This window comes from Notamacropus eugenii, chromosome 2, assembly GCF_028372415.1.
Source record: "Notamacropus eugenii isolate mMacEug1 chromosome 2, mMacEug1.pri_v2, whole genome shotgun sequence".
NCBI lineage: Eukaryota > Metazoa > Chordata > Mammalia > Diprotodontia > Macropodidae > Notamacropus > Notamacropus eugenii.
Window position 1 is genome coordinate 14,484,812 of NC_092873.1, and position 21,224 is coordinate 14,506,035.

Sequence of the window (21,224 nt, forward strand, 5' to 3'; positions counted from 1 at the left end):
AATGGAGAGAGTAATGTATAGGTTTCAACTGTCAGTCAGATGAAACATTGCCAGCATTCTTAGGGTGCAGAAGGAAAACACAAGGTAACCAGCATCCCTTAATGTAATTCCTTCGGGCAATTCTTATGTTTCCAATTTGGAAGCATTTGGCATATTGAAGCAAGAACTTTGGTAGCAATAAAGTTGTTTTCGGGGTATTTTATAAATTGAATGTCTGAGGAGGTTGGGGCTCTAGCACCTGCAGGAGGAGTTATCCTTTCCCTTTGCTTTACAGATGAGGAAAATGAGGCACAGGGATGGGGAAACGATTTCCCTGAGGCACATTTGTCGTAAAATGGCCAAAGGAGCCGGATTGAATGCCTCAGTTGTCTAGCTCCAAAGACATCCCTCTAGACCTCAGTGCCCCACCCATCCCCTCCCCCACTGGTCCTTCTCTCCCTAACTGCCATGGAATTCTGCAACTCCAACAGGCTGCGTTACTTCACAAGGGACAGTTGCTGTGGAAGTTTGCTTGGTGACTCCGGTCGTGAAGAAATGGGCCAAACCTGGGGCGCAGGTGTCCAAAGGGTGACTCGCTGGTGTGGCTGCAGACCCCTAGGTAAGCAGGAGTGGGGGTGAGGGGAAACATCAGTCTGACTTGGGGTTCATCTCGTAGGGGAGGCAAGGCTGGGACTGTGGATTCTTGGCTGCTTTTCTTTTCTTCTGATCAAAAGCCTCCCATAGAAGGCACTTGGACAACCCCTTTGTCCCAGGGACCTCTCAGTTGGATAAGACATCCCAAAGTCTGAGACGACTCTCTGTCCCCCAAATCTCCCTGACTGGCCTGGCTCCTTGCACTGTCGTGCGGGTTACACTGCTGTGTGTGTCTGTCTCAGAGCTCCCCTGGTGGACCATGAGCTATGTTCTGGTGAAGGCAATGGTCAGGTTGGCTCTTTCATCTTTGTACCTTGAGGGCCTTGAATACCTGACGCTGGCTCAGTTTCAGATACGCTGGCACAGCCAGCCCTGCGCAGGCCTGACCTCTTTCCTCGTCACCTGTCACAGTGTTTGTGGCCCTCCATAGGGGAAGACTCTAGGTCCCATGTTGGTGCTTTCTCCTCTGGGGAGCCTGGTAGCATATTTCCTCAGCTGGTGGCTTAGTGGCTGGAACTCTGGACCTGGGCACTTACTGGCTGTGTGAGCCCGGGCTAATCACTGAACTTCTGTGTGCCTCATTTTCCGCAACTGTCAAATGGGAACAGTCATAGCACCTGATTCCCAAGGTGGTGAGGATTAAGGGAAATAGTATAGGTAAGGCACTTTGCAGAATTGAAAGCACTTTTGAAAATGATTATTCCCATCAATAGTAATGGACCTGAGATCCCAAAGCCTCTTTGCCAGCCAGGGATTTTGTTCCCAGTGGAGCTTGGAGTGGGTGTATGGGCCTGGCTCTTCCTATCTGTACTCCCCAATTTCTGCCTGGCTGCCCTGTTCCCTTCTGGAATTCAGGGCTCACTTTGCTGAGGAGACCTGAAGACCTGCAGTTGGGGCTTGTGTTGATGTGAGTCATGAGGGACAGGTTTTGGTTGCCTTGCCTGCCTTCATCCTACTTTATCCCTTTCCTCTGGTTTCCTCCTTGGGATATGGATTCTTCCTGTGGGGAATGGATCTGCTGGGGATTTGCATCCCCTCTAGCTCCCAGGGTGTTGAATTGAAGGGAACTGATCAACATGAAGAGGGGTCATGTTGACATTGGTGAGCAGTGGGGTGCTGGCCCGAGGTTGCTTAGCGGAATGGTTAGCCATCAGAGGGAAGATGTTGGGTTCCTGGGGCTTCTGCGTCCTCAGGACAGCAGTATGAAATGAGCATGCGAGCTCCTTCTGATGCCGCATGGCCTCCCTGGGCTGGGTTGCCTAAGTACCCAACCAATTCCTTACTGCATTTGGGGTGTAAAGCATCTGAGGGAGAAGAATGCCAGGTAGTTGCTGGGCCGGCACTCCACCTTCGTTCCCTGTTTGCCCCTGCCTCCCGATCCTGGCTCAGTTTAAGGGGCACAAGCCTGTGATGTCTGACCCATGTCTGAGAGAGGTTTGACTTCTGGGCCTCTCTCTTCAAGTCAGTTCTCTCTTCCTTGCCTCACCCTGGGACCACAGATGTACACTCACTGGTCCCTGTGGCCCGCCAGCCAGGCGCCAAGGCTCCTATTAATCACTTTCTTCCTGCCCAGCGTGCTGCTAGGTGCTGACCTCCCAGCTTGCTGCCAAGACACAAAGATCAAATGGCACTTGTTGGAACTTCTAACAGCTTGAGAATATTCAGATGACAATTAGGAAGGAAGGGAATGCTTTCTCTGTGCCTGGCCCTGGGCTTAGCGTGGCAGATACAAGCAAGCCAAGCTGGTGCCAGCCTTCATTGAGCATTTAGGTTCTTATGTTGTAGATAACACAGGGAAGTGGTAACCAGTCTGGGGCATTGACTGAAACACAGTACCCAGAATGAGTACACTTGACTTTGAACTCTTGATTTGATTCCTTGCAACCATTTAGCCTTTCTGAGATCACTGCTGCCTTTCCAATGTCGTCGAAACACCTACGACCTCCAGAGAGATGGAGTGCAGAGACTGGAAAGGGAGCCAGTGAGATGCATCAGCATCAGAAAATACGAAGGTATCCAGATTGCTGCTGCAGTGAAGACATTCTTGGCATCTGAAGATGCTCCCAATGGCTAGTGCATTCAGGGTGGAGGGATGGGAGTGATCTTAAAGCCTGGACCTGGTCCCCTTCCCCTGAGCAACCCTGGAGCCTGCTTCAGATGATTTTTCTCAGCAGGTGACCTGGGAATTCTCATTTTGACCTTCCCTTCTGCTCTGAAATTGCAGATGGCACCATGGGGACCACCATAGGCTCTGGGAGAGTCCTGGAGGCCCACAGAAATGAGACGGTGTGGCTGCAGCAGATGCAGGAGGAGGAGGGTTTGAGCACTTTTTCCAGGTTAGCCTGGGGCCAAGGGACCCGCATGGGTGCAGCAACCCAGGGCAAGGGGTATTGGGCAAAATTGAGTGACCTGAGGGATTGGGGACAGAAACCATTATTTAAAATAATTTAGGAACCGTATGGGGAATCTGGCCCCTGTTGCAAGGCAGAGTCACAGGAACTGAGAAAGCACAAACAAACAAGGACAAGCATGTGTCCCATTACACTCCTGCTCCAAGCTCTGCCATTTTGGCCTGTTTTCCTTCCTTCCCTCACCTCCTCTTTTTTTTCTTCTTTTCCTTTCTTTCTCCTTCCATCCTTCTCTCCCTTATTACCTCCCTCTATGCCAGGCATTGTATGGAGCCCAGAGAATGAGAAACTCTCTTCTCTGTGGACTGGATCTTATGTTCTAAAGGGATGTGACCAGTCTTCTGGACTTGCCCTTCCTATGTTCCATCAGTATCTGGCTTCCCCAAGGCTAAGTGGGCAAGGCAGAACAATGGAGACAGGCCTGAGTTTGGTGTCAGCATCTATCTCCAGCCCTCCTAGTCTGTGCTAGCTCCCTAGGCCTGTGTAAATAGTGGGAGCTGGGCCAGAAGGCTTCCAAGGTTCCATCCATTCAAATGGTGGTCCAGTGATGATGGTAGTACTCTCAACACTGTGTTTGGTGCTGTGGGAAACATGGAGGGAAGTAGGAGATGTTGAGGGGAGAGGAGACCCAGGCAAGCAGCAAGGGCAGGGCAGGGGAGAGTTTGGTGCCGACGTGCAGGCCCTGCAGAGAGTCTAGGACCCACATTGGAAACCAGAAGGGACTTTGGAGGTCCTGGAGTCCAAGACTCTCATTTTCACAGACGAAGAAACTGAGGTACACAGGCAAAATGACTTGCCCATGGTCCCCTAGCTAGTCAGTGTCTGAGGCTGAATTTGAACTCAGGCCTTCCTGATTCCAGGCCAGTGCTCTATCCACTGTGAGTTCCTTAAGGGCAGGGAACATATTCGGGATTTTCTTTGTTTGCCAGGCATAGGTTTGTAGACTGAGAGACAGAGCCTCCCAGATTGGCGATGCCTAGGGCCGTGGTGTCAAGACCCTATTTTCTGCTTCCTGCAGGGGGTCTGGCCCCAGGAGGCCCAAGAGCAGTCAGCACCGCCAGCAGCTACTTGCGGTCAAAGAGAGCTTGGAGAAGCTGGTCCCGGGGGTGGCTGAGAACGGCTCCGTCTCTTGTGGGACCCAAAGCCAATCAGCAGCGGTCCCCTCGCTGCCTGCCTCCCCTACGGAGTTCCCCAGAACGTCAGGGAACCTGCCATGCTCAGGTAAGCTCGTACCCGTCGTGGAGATTGGCGTCAGCGATCAGCAGAGTGCCGAGAAGTGCCTGGTGGTGAGCAAGGCTAGCACAGGTCCTCTCTTTGGGCCAGTTCTACTACTGTGGCTTGGTTCCCTCTGTGCCCTAAATCTGCAACAAGGATCTAACAAGATATTGGGGGTGAAAGGTTCAGAGGAAGGGTGGGTCTCCATTGTCTTCTTCTCTCCGTAGAGAGCACGATGGACCAAGGTGAGGCGCCCAGGAAGCTTCCTCAGAGCATCAGGTAGGAGGAGCCGCAGGTATCTGTGAGCACAAGTGGCAGGGAGAGACCACACAGGATGGTCCCAGAGCTGGCCAAGGGATCCACGAATTCAGTGCTGCTAAAGTGCCACTGTGTGCCTCAGTGAGCAAAACATCCCGGCACTGCGGGGAGGTCTGCCCTCTGGACACTTTGACTCAGCCTCTTTCAGAACCTCCAAGGCAAGCTAGGCTTTTGGGGAAAAGCCGCCATCCAGATGAGCTTGGGGTCCCCAAGGCATTCCAGAGATCCTTAATATGGTCCTTGCACAACTCATGCTGACACCCAGCTAAGGCGTCCAAAATAACTTCCTTCTCAGAATCAGCCTTTAAGAAGAGTCTGGTTAGTGGGGCAGGTGAAAGGAAAGGAGGAGGCCATTCCCTAAGTTCTCTGGATGATAAGACCTCAAACTTATTGGTGTGACTTTGGGCAGATGACGTTTCTGGGCCTCAGTTTCCTTCTCTGTCAAATGGGTGAATTGGAAGGCCTCTCAAGCTTTCTTGATGCTCAGTTGGTGACAAAGTGGTGGTGGATCCTGAGTAAACGCTCCTTGTGGCCTTGGTGGGTGGCTCCAGGAAGAATTTTGGCCTCCAGTGGAGAGGGAGGTGTCCTCTCTCCCTCCCTCCCCATATAATCTCGTCTACCATGTATAGGTGACCTACACACACACACACACACACACACACACACACACACAGAAACACACTCACACACACACCTCCCTGTGGAAATTCCCAGTAGGATGTGAGCCTCTGAGAGCAGAACTTGTTCAATCTTTACTGCTGGAGCCTCAGAACCTAGAACAAGGCTTTTTGATGGAGGAGGTGCTTAGAAAAGTTGTATTTGATTTAATCAGACACATATGATTCCGTAGCAGTGTGTGTGTGTGATTCTCATCCTGCCTGTTGGCATCTGGTGTTCCTGTAAGATTGTGCATTCTCTGAGGGCAGGTGGGGACTTGGCTTTTGTCCCTCCCCAGGCCAAGATAGAGCCCTCCAGGAGTGAGTGCCTAGGCCTGTGATTGTTAAAGTGTGCCAGGTCTAGGATGTGGAGGGAGGAGGAAGGCTGAGACTCCACCTGTCAGGGCCTGGCTGCTTGGGCTGTGGCAGGGGGCTGCTGTCATCTGTCCCAGGGCACCCATGGGTGCTGATTCTGCCCCCACAGGCGGAGGTGGAGCTACAAGCAAGCTGTCAGTAAGGCGGCTGAGAAATGGCACCACATGGACGATGAGGCTCTCACTCCTCCTTGCACCAAGACAGCCTTACCCGTCTGCCCCGGCCGCAAGGTAAGGCAGGTGAGGCACACTCCCCATCCTGGCTGCTGCTAGGCTGGCGCCATGCCCACGCCTTCCTCCTTATCTCCCTGGGCAGGTGGTGCAGCCCGTACGAATGTTCCTACAGACAGTGAGAAAGAAGCAGATGCTCGTGACGCTGACCTCCGCCAGCCGCCCCAGTGTCATGAAGTCGTTCATCAAGCGCAACACTGTCCACCATCTGGATGCCGAGGTCAGCACAGGGGCCAGGGGTAGCCACCAGAGGAACTTCTCTGCTTGGCCTGTGCCTGGGACTTCCACGGGACAGCTGGGAGTGCAGTTTTGCGTTGGTGACCTTCTCAGAGAACTTGGGTCCAAATAGTCCAAGCAGTGCCTGTACGTGAGCCAGAGGTTTGGTTTGAGTGTAGAGAGGATGCAGGTTTAACCCTGGCACTCTAGGTCCTGACTAAGAGCTGAGGCTCAATTGAACGTTCCATGTGGGTTGTATACAGAATCGTCTTAGGAGATGAGTTTTCTTCAGTGGTGTGTCAGCCCCATAGTGTGCATGAGCATCAAGGGAAACTCAGATTACTCTGCTTAGCTTGCCCGAGGTTTTAGAGGAAATGGCTGGGTCAGAGGTTGGGCAGGGAGGCAGCCCCCCTGCCCTGGAGCAGCCTGGAGGACTGGCTTCAAGGGCAGGGGTGTCCAAGGCCTCTGGCTGTGTGCCTGGCAGGGGTGTGTGAGGCAGCGAGAAGACTTAATGCCAGGTTTTCCTCCTTTTCTCCTTTCACAGGGCACTTTTGTCCTGAGTAATCCACCCACCTATCCTCTTAGGAGTATAGCCACCCATCCCCACCCTCCCTACTGGACCACTACTTCCTAAAGTGCTAGAATGCCTTGTTTTACACGTGAACTTTGTGAGTGTGTCAGCAGAGTAACTCCCTGGGGAAGGGAGCCCCAGGAGGTCGAGTCGCTGGTTCAGGGTCACCCAGCAAGTCCTTGCAGGGCTTGTCCCGGGTTGCTGGCCCAGCACAGATGGCCCAACACGGGCATTCCCTTTGCACTGTCGGCAGCCACGACCCAACGCCTGACCCTCCTGGATCCTGAGGCCTCAGTCCTGGGCTCTTGCCAGCAAAGAAACAAATGGCCCCCTGGTCTACCTTGCCCCCCGATTTTCCCGCGTACCCTGGCTCGATGGTAGGCGATGGTGCTCCCCACTTTAGAATGCTAGTATTGACCTTTTCAGCTCCTGTTAGTGAGAAAAACTATGTTTTCAAAGTCTCATTCCTAATTCCCAGAGTCTCTGAGAGATCCTTCTTAAGGAGCTTGTACCTGTCCTTTGAGTTTGGTCTAAGGAGCACACCACTGTTGGGGCTGGTTCCTGCTCCCAGGGGCATTCCACAAACTTTCTGGTCAGTTGATTTTAAAGTTGTGGAAATGACTTGCCTTTTGGAATTGAAGTGGGGGTAGAGCCATGAGACAGACCTTGAGTGATGAAGGAGAAGGGAACCTGAGTCTTGGGCAGAGAAAGGCCCATCACCATCATCAGCCTGTGGGAATCAGGAAAGGAGCCTGGGGAAGCAGGGTAGCTGCGTCTGTAACTTTGTGCTGAGGACTGCACAGTCTCGCCTAATTCACTGTGCCCAGCTAGGGGTACTGCCCCTAGGATCCCCACATCCTACGGCCAGCAGTTTTCTGTAAGGGGTCTTAGGGTTATTTGGGAGAGTTCTCCCACTTACCTAAATCTGGGTTCCTGGGGTGAGATTCTTCCTGGTCTTCTTGGCTACTTCTTAAGAGTTCAGGGCCATGCCCAAGGTCCAGGCCAAGCAGCTGATTCTGTCTTGGAATATTCGCATGCTTCCTCCAAGGGGAGCAGCCTTTTCCATTTATGTTCTAGAGACCAGAAAGAGCCCAGCGGGTGATTAGTAGTCAAGGAGATCATATTTTCCTCCTTCTGGGAATGAGGAGTTCCTTGCCTTGAAGCCTTGGGGAACGGGGTAGCATTTCTGGCCAGAGTTGTGGTGTCCTGGCTCTCCTCTGAGGAGAGCTTTGTCCCACAATGACCTACTGAACTTGGGAGTCATGGCATTCCAGGGAAGGCAGTTCATCCCAAAATCTCTGTTTAGGGAGGGATCAGAGTGTTGTTACCTTCAAGAGATTGTGGACTCCAAGGCAGGTCACGGGATCTGCAGTGCTCTGGGCCCTTGCTTTAGCTGGTGAAGAAATGTCGATAGAGAGTGGTGGAGGGAGGTACCAAGCTGGGAATTCTCACGAGACTTGGCTGCTCCCCAAAGCCCCCAAGTTTGTCAGTTAAACGTTCTTCAGGAGCTGCTGCTTAAAGCATTTCTGGGCCGAATCTTTTCAGAAAGAACTTTGGTTTCATCCATTTGAAGGACTTTTGTCTATTCGATTTGATGAACATTGGCTGACACCTGAATTTTTGAACCAAGCAAACGCAGTTGTATCAGTCATCCTGAAAATGCTGTCTCCCACTATTCTCTCCATTGTCATGCTTCCCACTCTCCCACTTCTTAGTCCACGCTGAGCCAGCTGCACGAATCGGGAGATTTTGCCTCTGGTTGACGGCAGAAAGGGCAGTGCGAGGAGGGAGCTGGAACTCAGTGGGGATTGATCCCTTGGGTAGCGTCTGTGTGGTGAGCTTCGGAAGTTATGTCAACCCTCGTTCTGTGAGAGGGAGGTGTACCGTCCACAGCATCCTGATGGGGTCATCTGTCTAGCCTTTACTGGAACACCTCAGAGCAGCAGGGAGCTCACTAGTTCACAAGGCATGGCCTGTGTCTATGGCTGCCAGCATGATGCTTGAGTGCAGTGGACCTCAAATCCCTATACATTGGGTCGAGTTAGAAGGCTCCATTCTGCTGTCCCGTTGGTTTCCTGCAGATTTTGACCCCTTCTGGGTGTGCATTCTGAGGCTGGGCAGAGTAGAGCTAGTCACTGTCCTCCTCCGTTCTCCTTTTTCTTCAGTCCCCATGTGATGGATTTCTGAAGCCTGACTCAGTCTTTCCCCTGGAGGGGTATCTAGATCTGGCAGGCCAAGAAGACCCTCGAGGTTCTCTCCCAGCACACTGGGTCCAAGGCTTCTTTCCGGACAGGTGGCCAAGGGGTGTGCGAGGTGTTCTTGTGGGGGCTGCACTCTCCTCGAGCTGGTGGGCTCAGGTATCCTGGGGTCCGATGGTATCGATCATTTGGCTGCACCTCACAGCTTTTGATGGGTGTGAAGCCCAGCTTACCGTGTCTTGTACGTGAGGCTTTGGATCAGCCCCTTGCCTCTTTGAATCAGTGAGGCCCTGATGTTGACTATCAAGAGGAGCCAGGATAGCCTCCGAGCCTTGGTTTCTATACTGCCTCCATGGAAGGGAAGGACAATGAGCCCATTTGACAGATGATGAATTTTGGATCTCAGAGAGGGGAAGCAGTGGTGTACAGCCACCTGGCCAGTTAGTGGTTGACCAAGCCCTGGGAGGCCACACTGGCAGGACACGAGCCACCCCCTATGCCCTCAGCTTCCCTTCCTTTGACTCACTGATGTCAAGAACAGTTGTTCGAGCATGTGGAGAGAAGAGACAGCTGCCTTCAGAGCCTGGTTCAGGTCCAGTCTGTGACACAGCCCTTCTCATGCTCTCTGCATATCGAATGGGGGGAAGGTGGGCCTTCCAGGGAAAGGGGGTGGGGAGAAGAGAGTCTGGGCATTCTGACCTCTTCTGGCCCCTGGCGGTCTCCCCATCTGCCTCACAGCTGCGATGCCCTTCCTGTCCTCAGGAGAAGGAACTGCAGCAGCTGGAAAACCTGAAAAAGAAGGAGGAGGCTGAGCTCCTAAGAAAGCAGAAGGTGGAGGAGGACCAGCACCAGCACCTGGAGGAGATGAAGATGTGAGTGAGCACCTTCTGGAGACATGGGCGGGCGGTATGGTGGGGAGGACTGAGGGGGCTCGCCAAGCCCAAGAATGGGTCCATTGCTCCTTGTTCCCCCAGGATACGGGAAGAGCACCTATGGAAGGCCCCGAAGGCCCGCAAGCAGGCAGAACAGCTGGAGGTAGAGAAGAAGAAACGCACTGAGCAGAAGTTGGAGGTCAGAGGCAGCCCCAGAGCCTGGGCCCCTGGCAAGATGCTGGGTGGGACAGGGCAGGGTCTTGACCCCTGACCTCCTGGCTCGGGGTCTCTCAGGCAAAGCAGAAGCCGCTGGCTAAGAAGGCCAGCAAGAAAACTGCCAGGAAGGTGGAGGAGGCTGAGATGATGCTGAAGCAGGAGGAAGAAGCCTGGAGGCAGAAGAGACTCCAGCAGGTGAGTGCAGATGGGCCACCATGGAGGGAGGAGTGGAGCTGGCCAGCCTCTGGTCCTTCGGCCCCACTTACTTGTGGGCAGCCAACTGTGTGCCCCTGTGTGCTGAGCCTCGAGGCAAGAGGACCTTAGTTCAGATCCAGCTGTGCCACCTTGGGCAGCTCCTTTAACTGTTGCCTGCCTCAGTTTCCTCTTCTGCAAAGTTATATTTGCCTAGTAGAAGTGTTGGTAAGGACCTGAGGAGATAAGCCAAGCCAAACACAACTGAAATGTGATCTTCATCATTCTTGTTGTCAGGGCCCAGCCCCACAACAGAGAGGAACATAAGAGAGAAAGACTGGGGACAGTTGTTCACCGTCCATTCTGGGATACCTGATGCCCCTCACTGCCTGGTGTGTTATTGGGGCGAGGAGGAGGACTGTGCCACGTGCAGAATATTCATTCTGCAATCAGTCAGAAGCATGGGCCCAATCTGGAGCCAGCATGGATGGTTCTTGTACAACCATTGATTTTAGAGCTGAGGGGGTCTTAAAGACTGTTGAGAGCAGCGGGGATACTGAGGGCGAGCTAGAGCAGCCTGATCCGTGCCCACACCAGTCCTCTTCCTGCTCAGTGAGTTGTCTGTGCTCGGAGGCCCATGTGGCCCGTCGCTCCCCACCTCCCTGACGGCATCCCTCGCCTTTCCACCTGCAGCAGGAGGAGGAGCGGGAGCAGAAGCGGCAGAGGAAGGTGGCAGAAGCCCTAAGAAACGCGGTGCAGCGGAGGCAGCGGGAGAGGCATCTGGCGCTGGAGAGGGAGATGCAGAGGAAGAGGGAGGAGGAGAGGCTGCAGGCTGAGTGGTGAGGGCCTGTCTGCCCACTGAGCAGCTGTGCCTCCCCTGCCTCTCTGCTCATGTCTGTGTGTGTGTGCGCGTCTGTGAATGTTTCTGTGTGTACGTGTGGGTGCAGAAGTGTGGCTGTGTGTGCGTGTGTGTGACTGTGTGCATGAGTGTGAGTTCCTGTGTGTGATTATATGGGTGCATGTGTGTGTACATGTGTTTGACTGTGTGTGCTTCTGTGCGACTCTATGTGTGACTGTATGTGTGCATGAATCTGTGCCTGTCTGTGCATGAATGTTTGCGTGTTTATGACTGGTCGTCTGAGATTTTGTGTGTGTGCATGTCACTGTGTGCCTGTGTGCATGTGTTTGGTTGTGTCTTCATATTTGTGTAACTGTGTGTTCTTGTGTGTGTGGCTGTTTCTGGGTCTGAGATTGTGTGTGCGTGTGAATGAGGAGACTGTGTGTGATTGGAATGTGTGTGAAATTGTGTGAGTCTGTGAGAGATTGTGTGTGTGCGACTATGTGCGGCTGAGTGTGAGAGATTGTATTCGTGTGCGTGTGTGTGTGTGTGTGTGTGTGAGAGAGAGAGAGAGAGAGAGAGAGAGAGAGAGAGAGAGAGAGAGAGAGACAGAGAGAGAGAGAGACAGAGACAGAGACAGAGACAGAGACAGAGAGAGATCATGTGAATGTGAGTGAGCTCCCTGCAGATACGCGACATCTGTGAGAAGGCCTCTTGGGCAAGGAGGTGCGTGGGGTTACTCCAGGCCACATGCTGGCTCCATTATTTGCTTTCAACGGGGCATTGAGAATGTCCCTTGCTCTCTCCAAGACTCAGTTTCTTTTCCAAAAACGTGTGGGTGCTAGATGGGCCCTGTCGGGAGACTCACAGGGTCGTGCTGAACTCTCCTCGTACTTCCTGACCACCTTGGGAGCCTGAGATCATGTTGACCATGGAGAGGATGGATTTTCACATTGGGGAGCTTGGGATCATGGAGCATGATTACCCAGACACATCCTGCTTTTCTTCTTTGTCCTTTGCCCTTCTGGGACTAGCTGTTCTCCTTCCTTTGGATGGGCCATGTCTCTTTAGTTCTTAGAACATGAGCAAGCGCTTTATCCCTCGCACTCAACCCAGAGCAGATGCTAAGTCAAGGTCTTTTTCCTTCCTTGGGGTTACTGTCCCGCTGTGTGGAACAATCTCCTTCACTTCTGTCCAATATCAGAATAATTTTGAGAGGTGTGTATTTGCAGGGATCATGCCCATTTTGCAGATGAAGAAACTGAGACTTTGTCGATTTGAGACCCAAGTTGAATTTGTTGGAAGCAGATTTGAGCACGAGCAACAGTTTCTTTTTAATTCTGGATTTTAAAAATAGCTATTATTAATGTCTTTGACAGGCGTTGTCTGCTCTCCCCCAGTATTCCGTCCTGTGACAAGGGAGCTGGGCTGCCCTGACCGCAGGTGGGCAGCACTGTGCCCTCCACCTCCCTACCGCAAATGGGCTGAGGTGCAGGAACAAGAGGGGCTGGGGCGGCTGTTCAGTCCATCTCCCCTTCCATATGATTCTTGGCTCACACTCTTCTGTCCTCATGCCTGCTCTTCTCCTTGGACTTTTCTCGGTACCAGAGCTTGATTTCTTGCTGCATACTAGTATTCTGTTACACCCATAGGCCAGTTTGATCAGCCCCTCCCCAGTTGGTGTGTTCCTTCTTTGGTAGAGATGCTTCCTCCACGCTGGTGGGGTTCCAGCTCTGCCCAGGTAGCTGTGGCTTCTCAGTGTGGCTGAGAGACCTTCTATATCCTCAGGTAGCATATCAGGGCCTGGGAATTTAAAGAATGACAAGCAACCCAGCTTACCAGAGAAATTGGCAGACCTTTTCTATGTTTTCATCTCTTTGCTGTCCTAGTTGCAGCCTTTCACGCTTTCAGGACAGTGCACTTACTTGGACACTCTAGCCCCATGCAATATCAGCTTGTTTTCCGGGATGGTCTGAGGCAGCCCTGCTCGTATTTCACCTCTGTCCTGGAACTTCGTGGAGTTTTACGGATCACTCTGTATTTTTATCTGCTCCCTTTCCACTTCCTGCGGGCATCAAGTGTTGACCTTTACAATGAGACTTCTGTAGGACAATGATGGTCTGGCACTGAATCTTCTGTGTCCTTTGCACTTTTTCTGAGTTACTAGTCTACTTAAGTGAGAATTGCCCCAACTGTGTGCCATCTCTTCTTGTTCCAACTTTTGTGACTGGGCGCCAGTCTTGGCCTTCCCTGTAACAGTGGCGCTGCTGGCAGAGGCATCACCAGGCCCGTCACACACCTCAGTAGACAACCACTTGTTTCTTGCCTTTCCCGCTTTCTCTTGACTCCCGTGTTGGAATTTCAAAGTTTTTCCTCAGCTCTGAGCTTTTCATCAGGGTATTGGAAAGTGCTCTATTCTGTTCAAGACCCCTTTTGTTCCTCTGCAGCATAATTATACTCAGTTTTTGAGCGAATCTCTTGACCGATCCTTTGACTCACTAAGGAGGCCCTGTAGCATTCTGGGATCTGATGGCAGCTACAAATCCTTTTAACGTTTTGGACCATGACAGGTGGACATTTCATTTGAAACGTATGGCTCTGTCTCCACGGATGGGGCAGTTTCTGCATCAGGTTCCCTGCTCTGATGACATTACTGGTCCAGATATGAAATCACGTCCTGATACTTACATGTATGGTTTTGCGTCTCCTATATTCATCATTCCATTTGTTTTCCAAGCACTTGACTCAGAGGCCTATGGTGGGTGTCTGTTTTAGTGGGAGGCAGTACTGTTTCCCAGCTCCTGCATCAGTGCTTGGGAATGTTCTTGGATTAAAGTGGAACAGAAAAGAGAGTTCAATTCCTTGAGCATTTCTTGAGTGCCTACTATGTACAAGACACTGTGTCTCAGTTCTCTGGGGGTACAAAGACAGAAACAAAGCAGGCCCTGCCATCTGGGACCTTAGGCTTTCCTGACTTTCATCCTGATGCTCTTTCCCCTGTCCCATTGTCATGAGTAGGTGAAGAGTAGTTAAGACCTGGGCAAAGTGGCAGGAGGGGCCGCAGGGAGGGATTTGAGTCAGGACCAACCCTCTGGCCCCCTTCCTACTGGTGACTGCTGAGGAAGGACTCTTGGTTTTCAGGGAGCGAGCTCTGCAGCTCCACAAGGAGAGATTACTGAAGGAACTGGAAGAGGAGCAGAAGAGAGTGAGGCACTGGGCAGGACCTGGGGTGGGCCTTGGTCTTAGCTACAGCCCCAGCCCTTATCTCCTCCTTCAAGGGTCCCTTCAGAGGCTGCTGCCCCTGGGCTCTTTGGGTTTTCCTGGGACAGGGCAGGGATGAGGGGCAGCGCCTTGGGCAGTTGTCTGGGCTGACGCAATGCTGTTGTGGCCCCAGGAGCAAGATCAGCGCCACGAGCAGGAGCCAAAGAAGCTGCAGAAGGAGCAGGAGAAGAAGGCCAAGGAGGCCAAGGTGGTGGCAGCCACTACTGGAGCCCGTGATAGATGGTTGGATGAGACCACGCACGTGCAGGTGAGGCCCCTTCTGCATCTCACTGCCCAGAAACGTAGAAAGGCAGGCTCCTAGGGGGCTGTTAGGCCACTAGCCAGGTCCACTCTCGGTCTTCTTCCAGTGCTCAGGATAAGAGGTCCCTTGGCCTCTGCTTCAAGATCTCTCAAGACCAGGGAGCCCATCAATTGATCAGCCAGCCCATTGCATTTTGGGAGAGTTCTGAATGTCAGGATGTGCCCAGGGGACCTTCCCACTTTGGCCCTGGTTCTATCCTCTGTTGTCTCAGCCAGGTGCCCACCACACGTGGACGTGAGGAGACAAATTAAGTCTCCTCTTCTCCTGGCTCAGCAGTCCCACGTCCTTTGGCATTGGATTGCCCTTTGCTGCGGACTGTCTGGTTTTCAATATTGTACGACGGGGTGTAGCCTGGGCCTCAGAGGGAGCAGAGGCTAGAGGCACCAGGGCCACCTCCTTGTTTTTGGAAGCCCTGCCCACCTGCCTCTCCCTGTCTTTCTGGGATGCTGTGTCACTGCTGACCTACCCTGAACTTCCTGTCCCCTGAACGTCCTGGGGCCTTTTCACATGACCTTATGACTCTCCACACTTCACCCTTGCAAATTTGGATTGTCGGAAACCATATTTTGACATTGACACGAATGCCTATTTAATTCCATCTTCTCAACACTGAACTAGGGCTCAGTGGGCTGGCACCGCCAGCATTGTGCAACGTAGCCCAAGGCTGTATCTGAGAGCAGTGGGGGCTAAGGACCAAACAGGACACCACGTTGGGGTTCAGCCTGCAGCATGCACCATTTCCTGTGTGAACTCTTCACTTTCTAGCACCCAGAGTTCTCTTTTGCAACGTGGGGCAGTGGGATGACCTCAATGACCCCACAAGGTCCCACTTAGTTCAAACTCTGAACCTCCTCCACATTCTGTGACCTCTACAGAGGAGAAGGGAAAGAAAGCCTTGGGAGAACTCTCCAAGGGGAGCCCAGTGTGGGGACCCCTTGGCCGCCTGTCAGCCCGAAGCTTAACCAAGCTCTGCAGGCTTGCCTCAGCTCTGTCTGCCAGCAGTTTCCTGATGTTTGGCTTTTTCGGTCAGCAGAGGGTCAAGTCCAAGAGGTCCTGGCCCTCAGGAGTGTTATCTAGGGTTTAGCTACACACATCGAGATGTGGCCATCTCCATCGGCCTTCCCCATTGCTCTCAGTGATCAGGTCCTTGGTCTATAAGGAGTTGAAGATGCCCCACAAACCCTGTGGGGTCAGTGCACACATTCCCAGAAAAGAAGTCTTTGGACCCTGCCAGACACAAGATTTCCTCCACAGAAACAGGGATTTCTTTTTGTGTTCACATCCTTTCCTCTGACACTCCCAGCTGGAAGCTGAGTGTGACTTATCCACATTGGACACATCAAGAAACGGATCCACATAGAGGTGGAGACATAATGAGAGTGTTCTTCCTGGCCTGTGGCCACTCAGGACCTCAGTCTCTTCATCAGTCAGATGGGGTGGGGGTGGGTTTGCGCTGAATCATCTCCCGGCTTCTTTCAGCTCTGGCAGCCCAAGGGGCCAGGAAGAGATAAAGAGGTCTCCTTTCTTCTTCAGTCTCCAGTTGGCAACTCTTCTGAAATGACCCCCCAGGCCCCCAAGGGGAGCCTCAAGATCATCCCAGACAGTGATGGAATGGATCTGTGTAGTGATGACTCCACAGATGATGAGTTCCAGCCCGGCAGGCCCATTCCTGCTTGGGCCACTGGTAAGTGAAGACCGTCTCCCTGAATGACAAATGACACCCCTCATGAGTTTGGAGTGAGGTGTACTAAGGGGAGCAATGTTTAAAAGGCTAGAAATGTAGGCTGATAGCAAGTTGTAAAGCTTGGTCTTTCAATGTCAGTGGAAACTTCCATTTGATCTATAGGCTAAGCAGGGGAGGGATGTGGTCCGTCCTGCTGGGCTTTGGAAAAATTCCCGTGTAGCCTTGTGGAGGATGGGTGGGGGAGATCCACAGGGAGGGCAGTGTGCAGGTGAAGTCACGGGGGGCTGTGTGAACTGCTGTGGTGGGCGAGGCAGCATCAATAACTGGGTCAGATTCAGTTCAGATAGTGTAAGGTTTGGATGGCCCTTGATGGGCCATGTGCGAGGAAAAAGAGTGAGGAGTCTGGGGTAATGCTGAGATTGTGAGCCAAGTGGGCAGTGCTCTCCACAACAAGGTGGAGGTGTCCGTTATGGGAGAGAATTCTGCATGTCAGATATAGAGAACTGGAGGTGCCTGTGAGACATCCTTTTTGAAAGAGCCAGCTGGCAGTGGATGATTTGGGGCTGACACTCAGGAGAGAGCAGAAGGCTATATGGATGCATAGCTCTGGGAGTGATCCACTTCACCAGAGGAAACAGTAGAGAGAGAAAGCAGAATGGGGCCCTAGAAGGATCCTTGATCCAGAGGGCTGATGAGAAGTCAATTAGGAAAGAGGAGAAGCAGGCGAGGGGCAGGTGGCCCGGGATCCATCAGCTGCAGAGATAAGATTGCTCCCTTTGGCACTGAAGAGGTTATTGGGGACAGTTGTATGTGAAGGGGGTGCTGAACATCTGACATGTGAAAGGAGTTCAGTGGAGGGAGGGAAGGCCAGGAGGAGACATGCTGCAAGGTGGGCTCTTAGGAGGTTCCTTCAGGAAGAAGAGAGGAAGGGATGGGATTGAGGTGTCTGGAGAGAAAGGGAATTTACTGAGAGCCTGGGGCCTGAGGTCAGGGGAGGCAGGTTCTCAGATGCAAGGGCTGGCGTTACAAGGGGTGAGGAGAAGGGAATATTTGGAACAACCTTGATGAGGAGAGTCATTAGGACTTGGGTGGCATCTGTTTGTGAGACCCCTGCTCTGATGTGACCCCTGACTCTCCTGCCCCAGGGTTCCAGCTCAGGCAGGCCACCATCTATCAGTACTACGTCCCTCCTGACATTGACCAGATCTTTGGCACCATCCTCAGTCCGGACCTCGAGGACATATTCCAAAAGAGTAAACCACGTTATCACACTCGCACCAGCTCTGCCCTCTGGGATTCCCCACCACTTGCCAGAGTCCCGGAGTTTGAGGGAACTGTCGTATGACCTGCAGACGCCTTGAGATGGGAGCAGGGAGGCCCCTCTTGGCCATCCTGTGCAGTCACAGCCGGACCTCACTGAGACTCCCAAAAGCTGTGGGTGAGCTCGAGGGACAATGGTGCTCACAGCGCCCACATGGTCAAGCCAGCAGTCCCTCACGTGTACATAAGTGCTAGCTTGCTAGGTAGCTAGTTCAAAGCTGATGTCAGACTCCAGTGTTACAAGGTTAGGTTAAGAAAAGGTTAGATGATAAGGTTAGGTTAATAAATAAAAATTTTCTGGCATACGATGTGGCATTGTTCCTTTTAGGAAGGTCTTGGTACTTGATCAAGAAACTCTGCAGCGTGACCTGGGCTGGGAGGAGTGGCAATGGTCGGTTTCAGGTTTCCGAGTCCAGCAGGGACCTGGGCTTGGCACTGGGGTGAAACAGCTGACCCTCAGCAGCAGTCAAGGAGCAAGAGAAGGTTCTGAGATGCCTTTGTGCCCTGACAGCCTGGCTTCCAAGGATCTGTCCAGCTCTGCCTTTTCCTGGCCCTCCTGTCCCAGTCATTGTCTCCTTCCTGGCTGGAACCTTCTACATCCTGGGTTCTCTGGTTCCTCCAGTGCTGATATTTTACCTCCTCTGCTGCCCTGCTCCTCAGCCTGGACATTTCATGTCCCATGCTGTCTGGTATCCCCAGCCTAGACATTCCTGTACTGTGTTCTCTGGTGCCACCCTGCCGGTTTGGGCTGGATGTGTTGAAGAGACCTAGAATCGGGGCAGGTGTGCAGTCAGGGTGCAGTGGGAAATGTTCAGAAATTCTTTTCTCTTTAAGAGTGTGGCCCAAATGGGAGCCCATCTGTGGGTTGCAGCATCTTAACTCTGAAATGCACGCCTGCTCAGGGAGGATGATTAAGGCCCATACCACTAATAGTTATAACAATGACATGTCTGTCTAAGGCTGACAGAGCACCTTGCAAAGGTCATTTCATTGTATCCTTCACAACCCTGGTAACTCGGTGCTGTGATCCTCATTTTTCAGCTGGGGAAATCAAGGCAGGCAGCAGCTCATTGACTCGCCCTGCACTCCATGCACCTGGTACATGTCTAAGGCAGGATTGGAAACTGGGGTCTTCCTGACTTCGAGCCCAGGCTCTCCTCATCTTGCTGCAGACATTCACTAGTAGAGTGACCCTGCGCAAGTCGCTTCGCCCAGCTTGCCTCTGTTTCCTCACCTGGAAAATTAGCTGGAGGAGGCTGTGGCAAATCTGCTCCCATATACGTGCAAGGAGAACCGCCAATGGGATTACAGAATTGGACAAGACTGAACGTACTTTAGGCTGATGATGAAGTGCTTTGTGGCTTACAGCAGGCTTCACCTGCATCCTTGACAATAACCACACCTACTTAAGAATGAGAAAAATGAGGCCCAGACTCCCCTCCCTGCTTCAAGGAGCAGACTCGGTGCTGGTGCTTGGACCCAACCTCTGACCTCACTGCTGGGTTTTCGGCACAATACCATGCTTACATCGCCTCTCATGTGGGCCCAAAACTCCCGTGGATGTGGCAGGAAAGGGAAGAGGCCAGACATACCTCTGCAACTTTTGTCTCTCCTTTGATTTCTTCTGAGGGGGTTATTTTTTTTTTCAAATTCAGAATCAATCTGAATGAAACTATTTCCGAGTAGTGTTTAAAAGGTCTTGGGTGTTTCCCCAGTTAATCACTCTCCATCCCTCCCCAGAGCATACCTGCTCCCTCCACATCAGTGTTTGAGAGGTAACCTGGACCAGAGCTGGTGGGGAACCCGAAGCTGAATTTCAATGTCTCCATGGGGATGAAACTGTCTGTGTGACCCTGTCAAGTCACTTAAGCTGAGCCTCAACGCTTCCATCTCTAAAATGGGCATCAGAATGTGTCATAAAGTGGTTGTGAGAATCCAATGAGCTCATGGTGGTAAAGTGTCAGACATATTGCTGCTTGGTCCTTGAACAATTCATTTCACTTCTTGGCCTCTGTTTCCCCATATGTAAAAGGAGGGGGCTCCATCAGATGACCTTTGAAGCCTCTTCTAGCTCTGCAACTGTGATCCCATTAAATTCTTTTAAAAGTAGTTATTAATGACTTACAATTTTCTTTTTCTGGAAATAGTAGTTTACCTTTTTCAACTGCATGTAAATATTCCTTTGTTGATAATAAGGTTTTGAATTCCACATTTGTTTATCAGTCACTTTATCCTCCCCTCCCCCCTCCACAAGAGGCCAAGCACTTTCCTATAAGTTATGCAGACTCCACGATGAAAATATGTCTGCATTAGTCATGTTGTGAAAGAAGAAACATAAGAAAAGGGCAAAGTCATACTCCCAAAAAATAGCATGCTTTGATCTCCATTCTGACCCGCTACCTCTTGCTCTGCACGTGGGCAGCATTTTCCATCTTGCGTCTCTTGCAACTGTCTTAGATCCTTGCCTTGCTGAGAAGAGCCATGTCTACCATAGTTGTTCATTGTACACTGCGGCTGCTCTGTGTACAGAGTTCTGGTTCTGCGGACTTCACTCAGCCTCAGTTTCTGTAAGTTCAGCTTTTTCTGAAGTCTGCCTGCTCATCATTTCTTAGAAGATATATTTTTATAGCACAACTTATTCAGCCATTGCCCAAGAGATGGGCATCCCCTCAGTCTCCAGTTCTTGGCCACCACAAAAAGTGCTGCTCTACATATTCTTGTCCATGTGGGTCCTTTACTATTTTTTATGATTTCTATGATACAGACCTAGTAGTGGTATTGCTGGATCAAGAGGTATACACAGTTTCGTAGCCTTTGAACACAGTTCTAAATTGTTCTCCACCATGGTGAGATTAGTTCAAAATTCCACCAATAACGCATTACTCTTCTAATTTTCCCACACCTCTAACATTTATCATTTTCCTTTTCTGTCATGTTACCCATGACAATCTGATGGGTGTGAGATGGTACTTCAGACTTGTTTGCATTTGTATTTGTCTAATCAATAGTGATTTAGAGCACTTTGACATATGACTATAGTTAGCTTTTAATGATTCAATCTGAAAATTACCTGTTGAATTGCTTTGACCATTTATTAATTGGGGAATAACTTGTATTCTTAGAAATTGGACTCACTTCTCTGCATATTTGAGAAATGAGGCCTTTAACAGAAACACTGGCTGTCAAAATTGTGTCCAGTCTTTCTGCTTTCCTTCTTCTACCCTTGGTTGCATTGGTTTTGTCTGTGCAAAAACCTTTTAATTTCATGTAACCACAATGATTCATTTTGCATTTTATCATTCTCTCTGTCTCTTGTTTGGTCACAAAGTCTTCCCTTCTTTGTAGATCTGACATGTGAACTATTCCATGCTCTCTTCATTTGCTTATGGCATCAACCTTTATGTCTAAATCATGTACCCATTTTGACCTTCTCTTTGTATGCAGTGTAAGACATTGGTGTATGCCTAGTTTCTGCCATATTTTTCTCCCTTTTTCCCAGCAGGTTTTAGGAAATCATGAGTTCTTATCCCAGAAGCTGGACTCTTTGGACCACTGAATTCTTTCTTCAAGGCCCAAGTCATGCCTCACTATATCTGGTAACGCTTCCCTGACTCCCCAGCTAAAAAAGTGGAACACTTTTTTGGATTATGGAGACCTCCTCTGTTCCCATCCCATCCTTGCACACGGTTCCCCACTCCT

General features: G+C 51.4%; 1 protein-coding gene across 5 annotated transcripts; it reads left to right on the forward strand.

Moving 5' to 3' along the window:
• Positions 1-423: 423 nt before the first annotated feature.
• Positions 424-17,847, forward strand: LOC140522106 (inner centromere protein-like). 5 transcript variants are annotated; one of them, XM_072637161.1, is made up of 15 exons: positions 433-598; positions 2,526-2,645; positions 2,858-2,969; positions 4,060-4,262; positions 4,484-4,535; positions 5,715-5,835; positions 5,921-6,055; positions 9,559-9,692; positions 9,795-9,891; positions 9,987-10,103; positions 10,794-10,939; positions 14,080-14,143; positions 14,333-14,467; positions 16,001-16,205; positions 17,351-17,847. In XM_072637161.1, exons 1-15 carry the CDS (start codon positions 448-450, stop codon positions 17,548-17,550), a joined length of 1,992 nt encoding a protein of 663 aa, XP_072493262.1. In that variant the 5' UTR covers positions 433-447; the 3' UTR covers positions 17,551-17,847. The 5 variants fall into 5 exon arrangements, with proteins under 5 accessions (XP_072493266.1, XP_072493262.1, XP_072493264.1 ...); XM_072637163.1 differs by having other exon boundaries at positions 16,055-16,205; XM_072637162.1 differs by having other exon boundaries at positions 9,583-9,692.
• Positions 17,848-21,224: the final 3,377 nt, after the last annotated feature.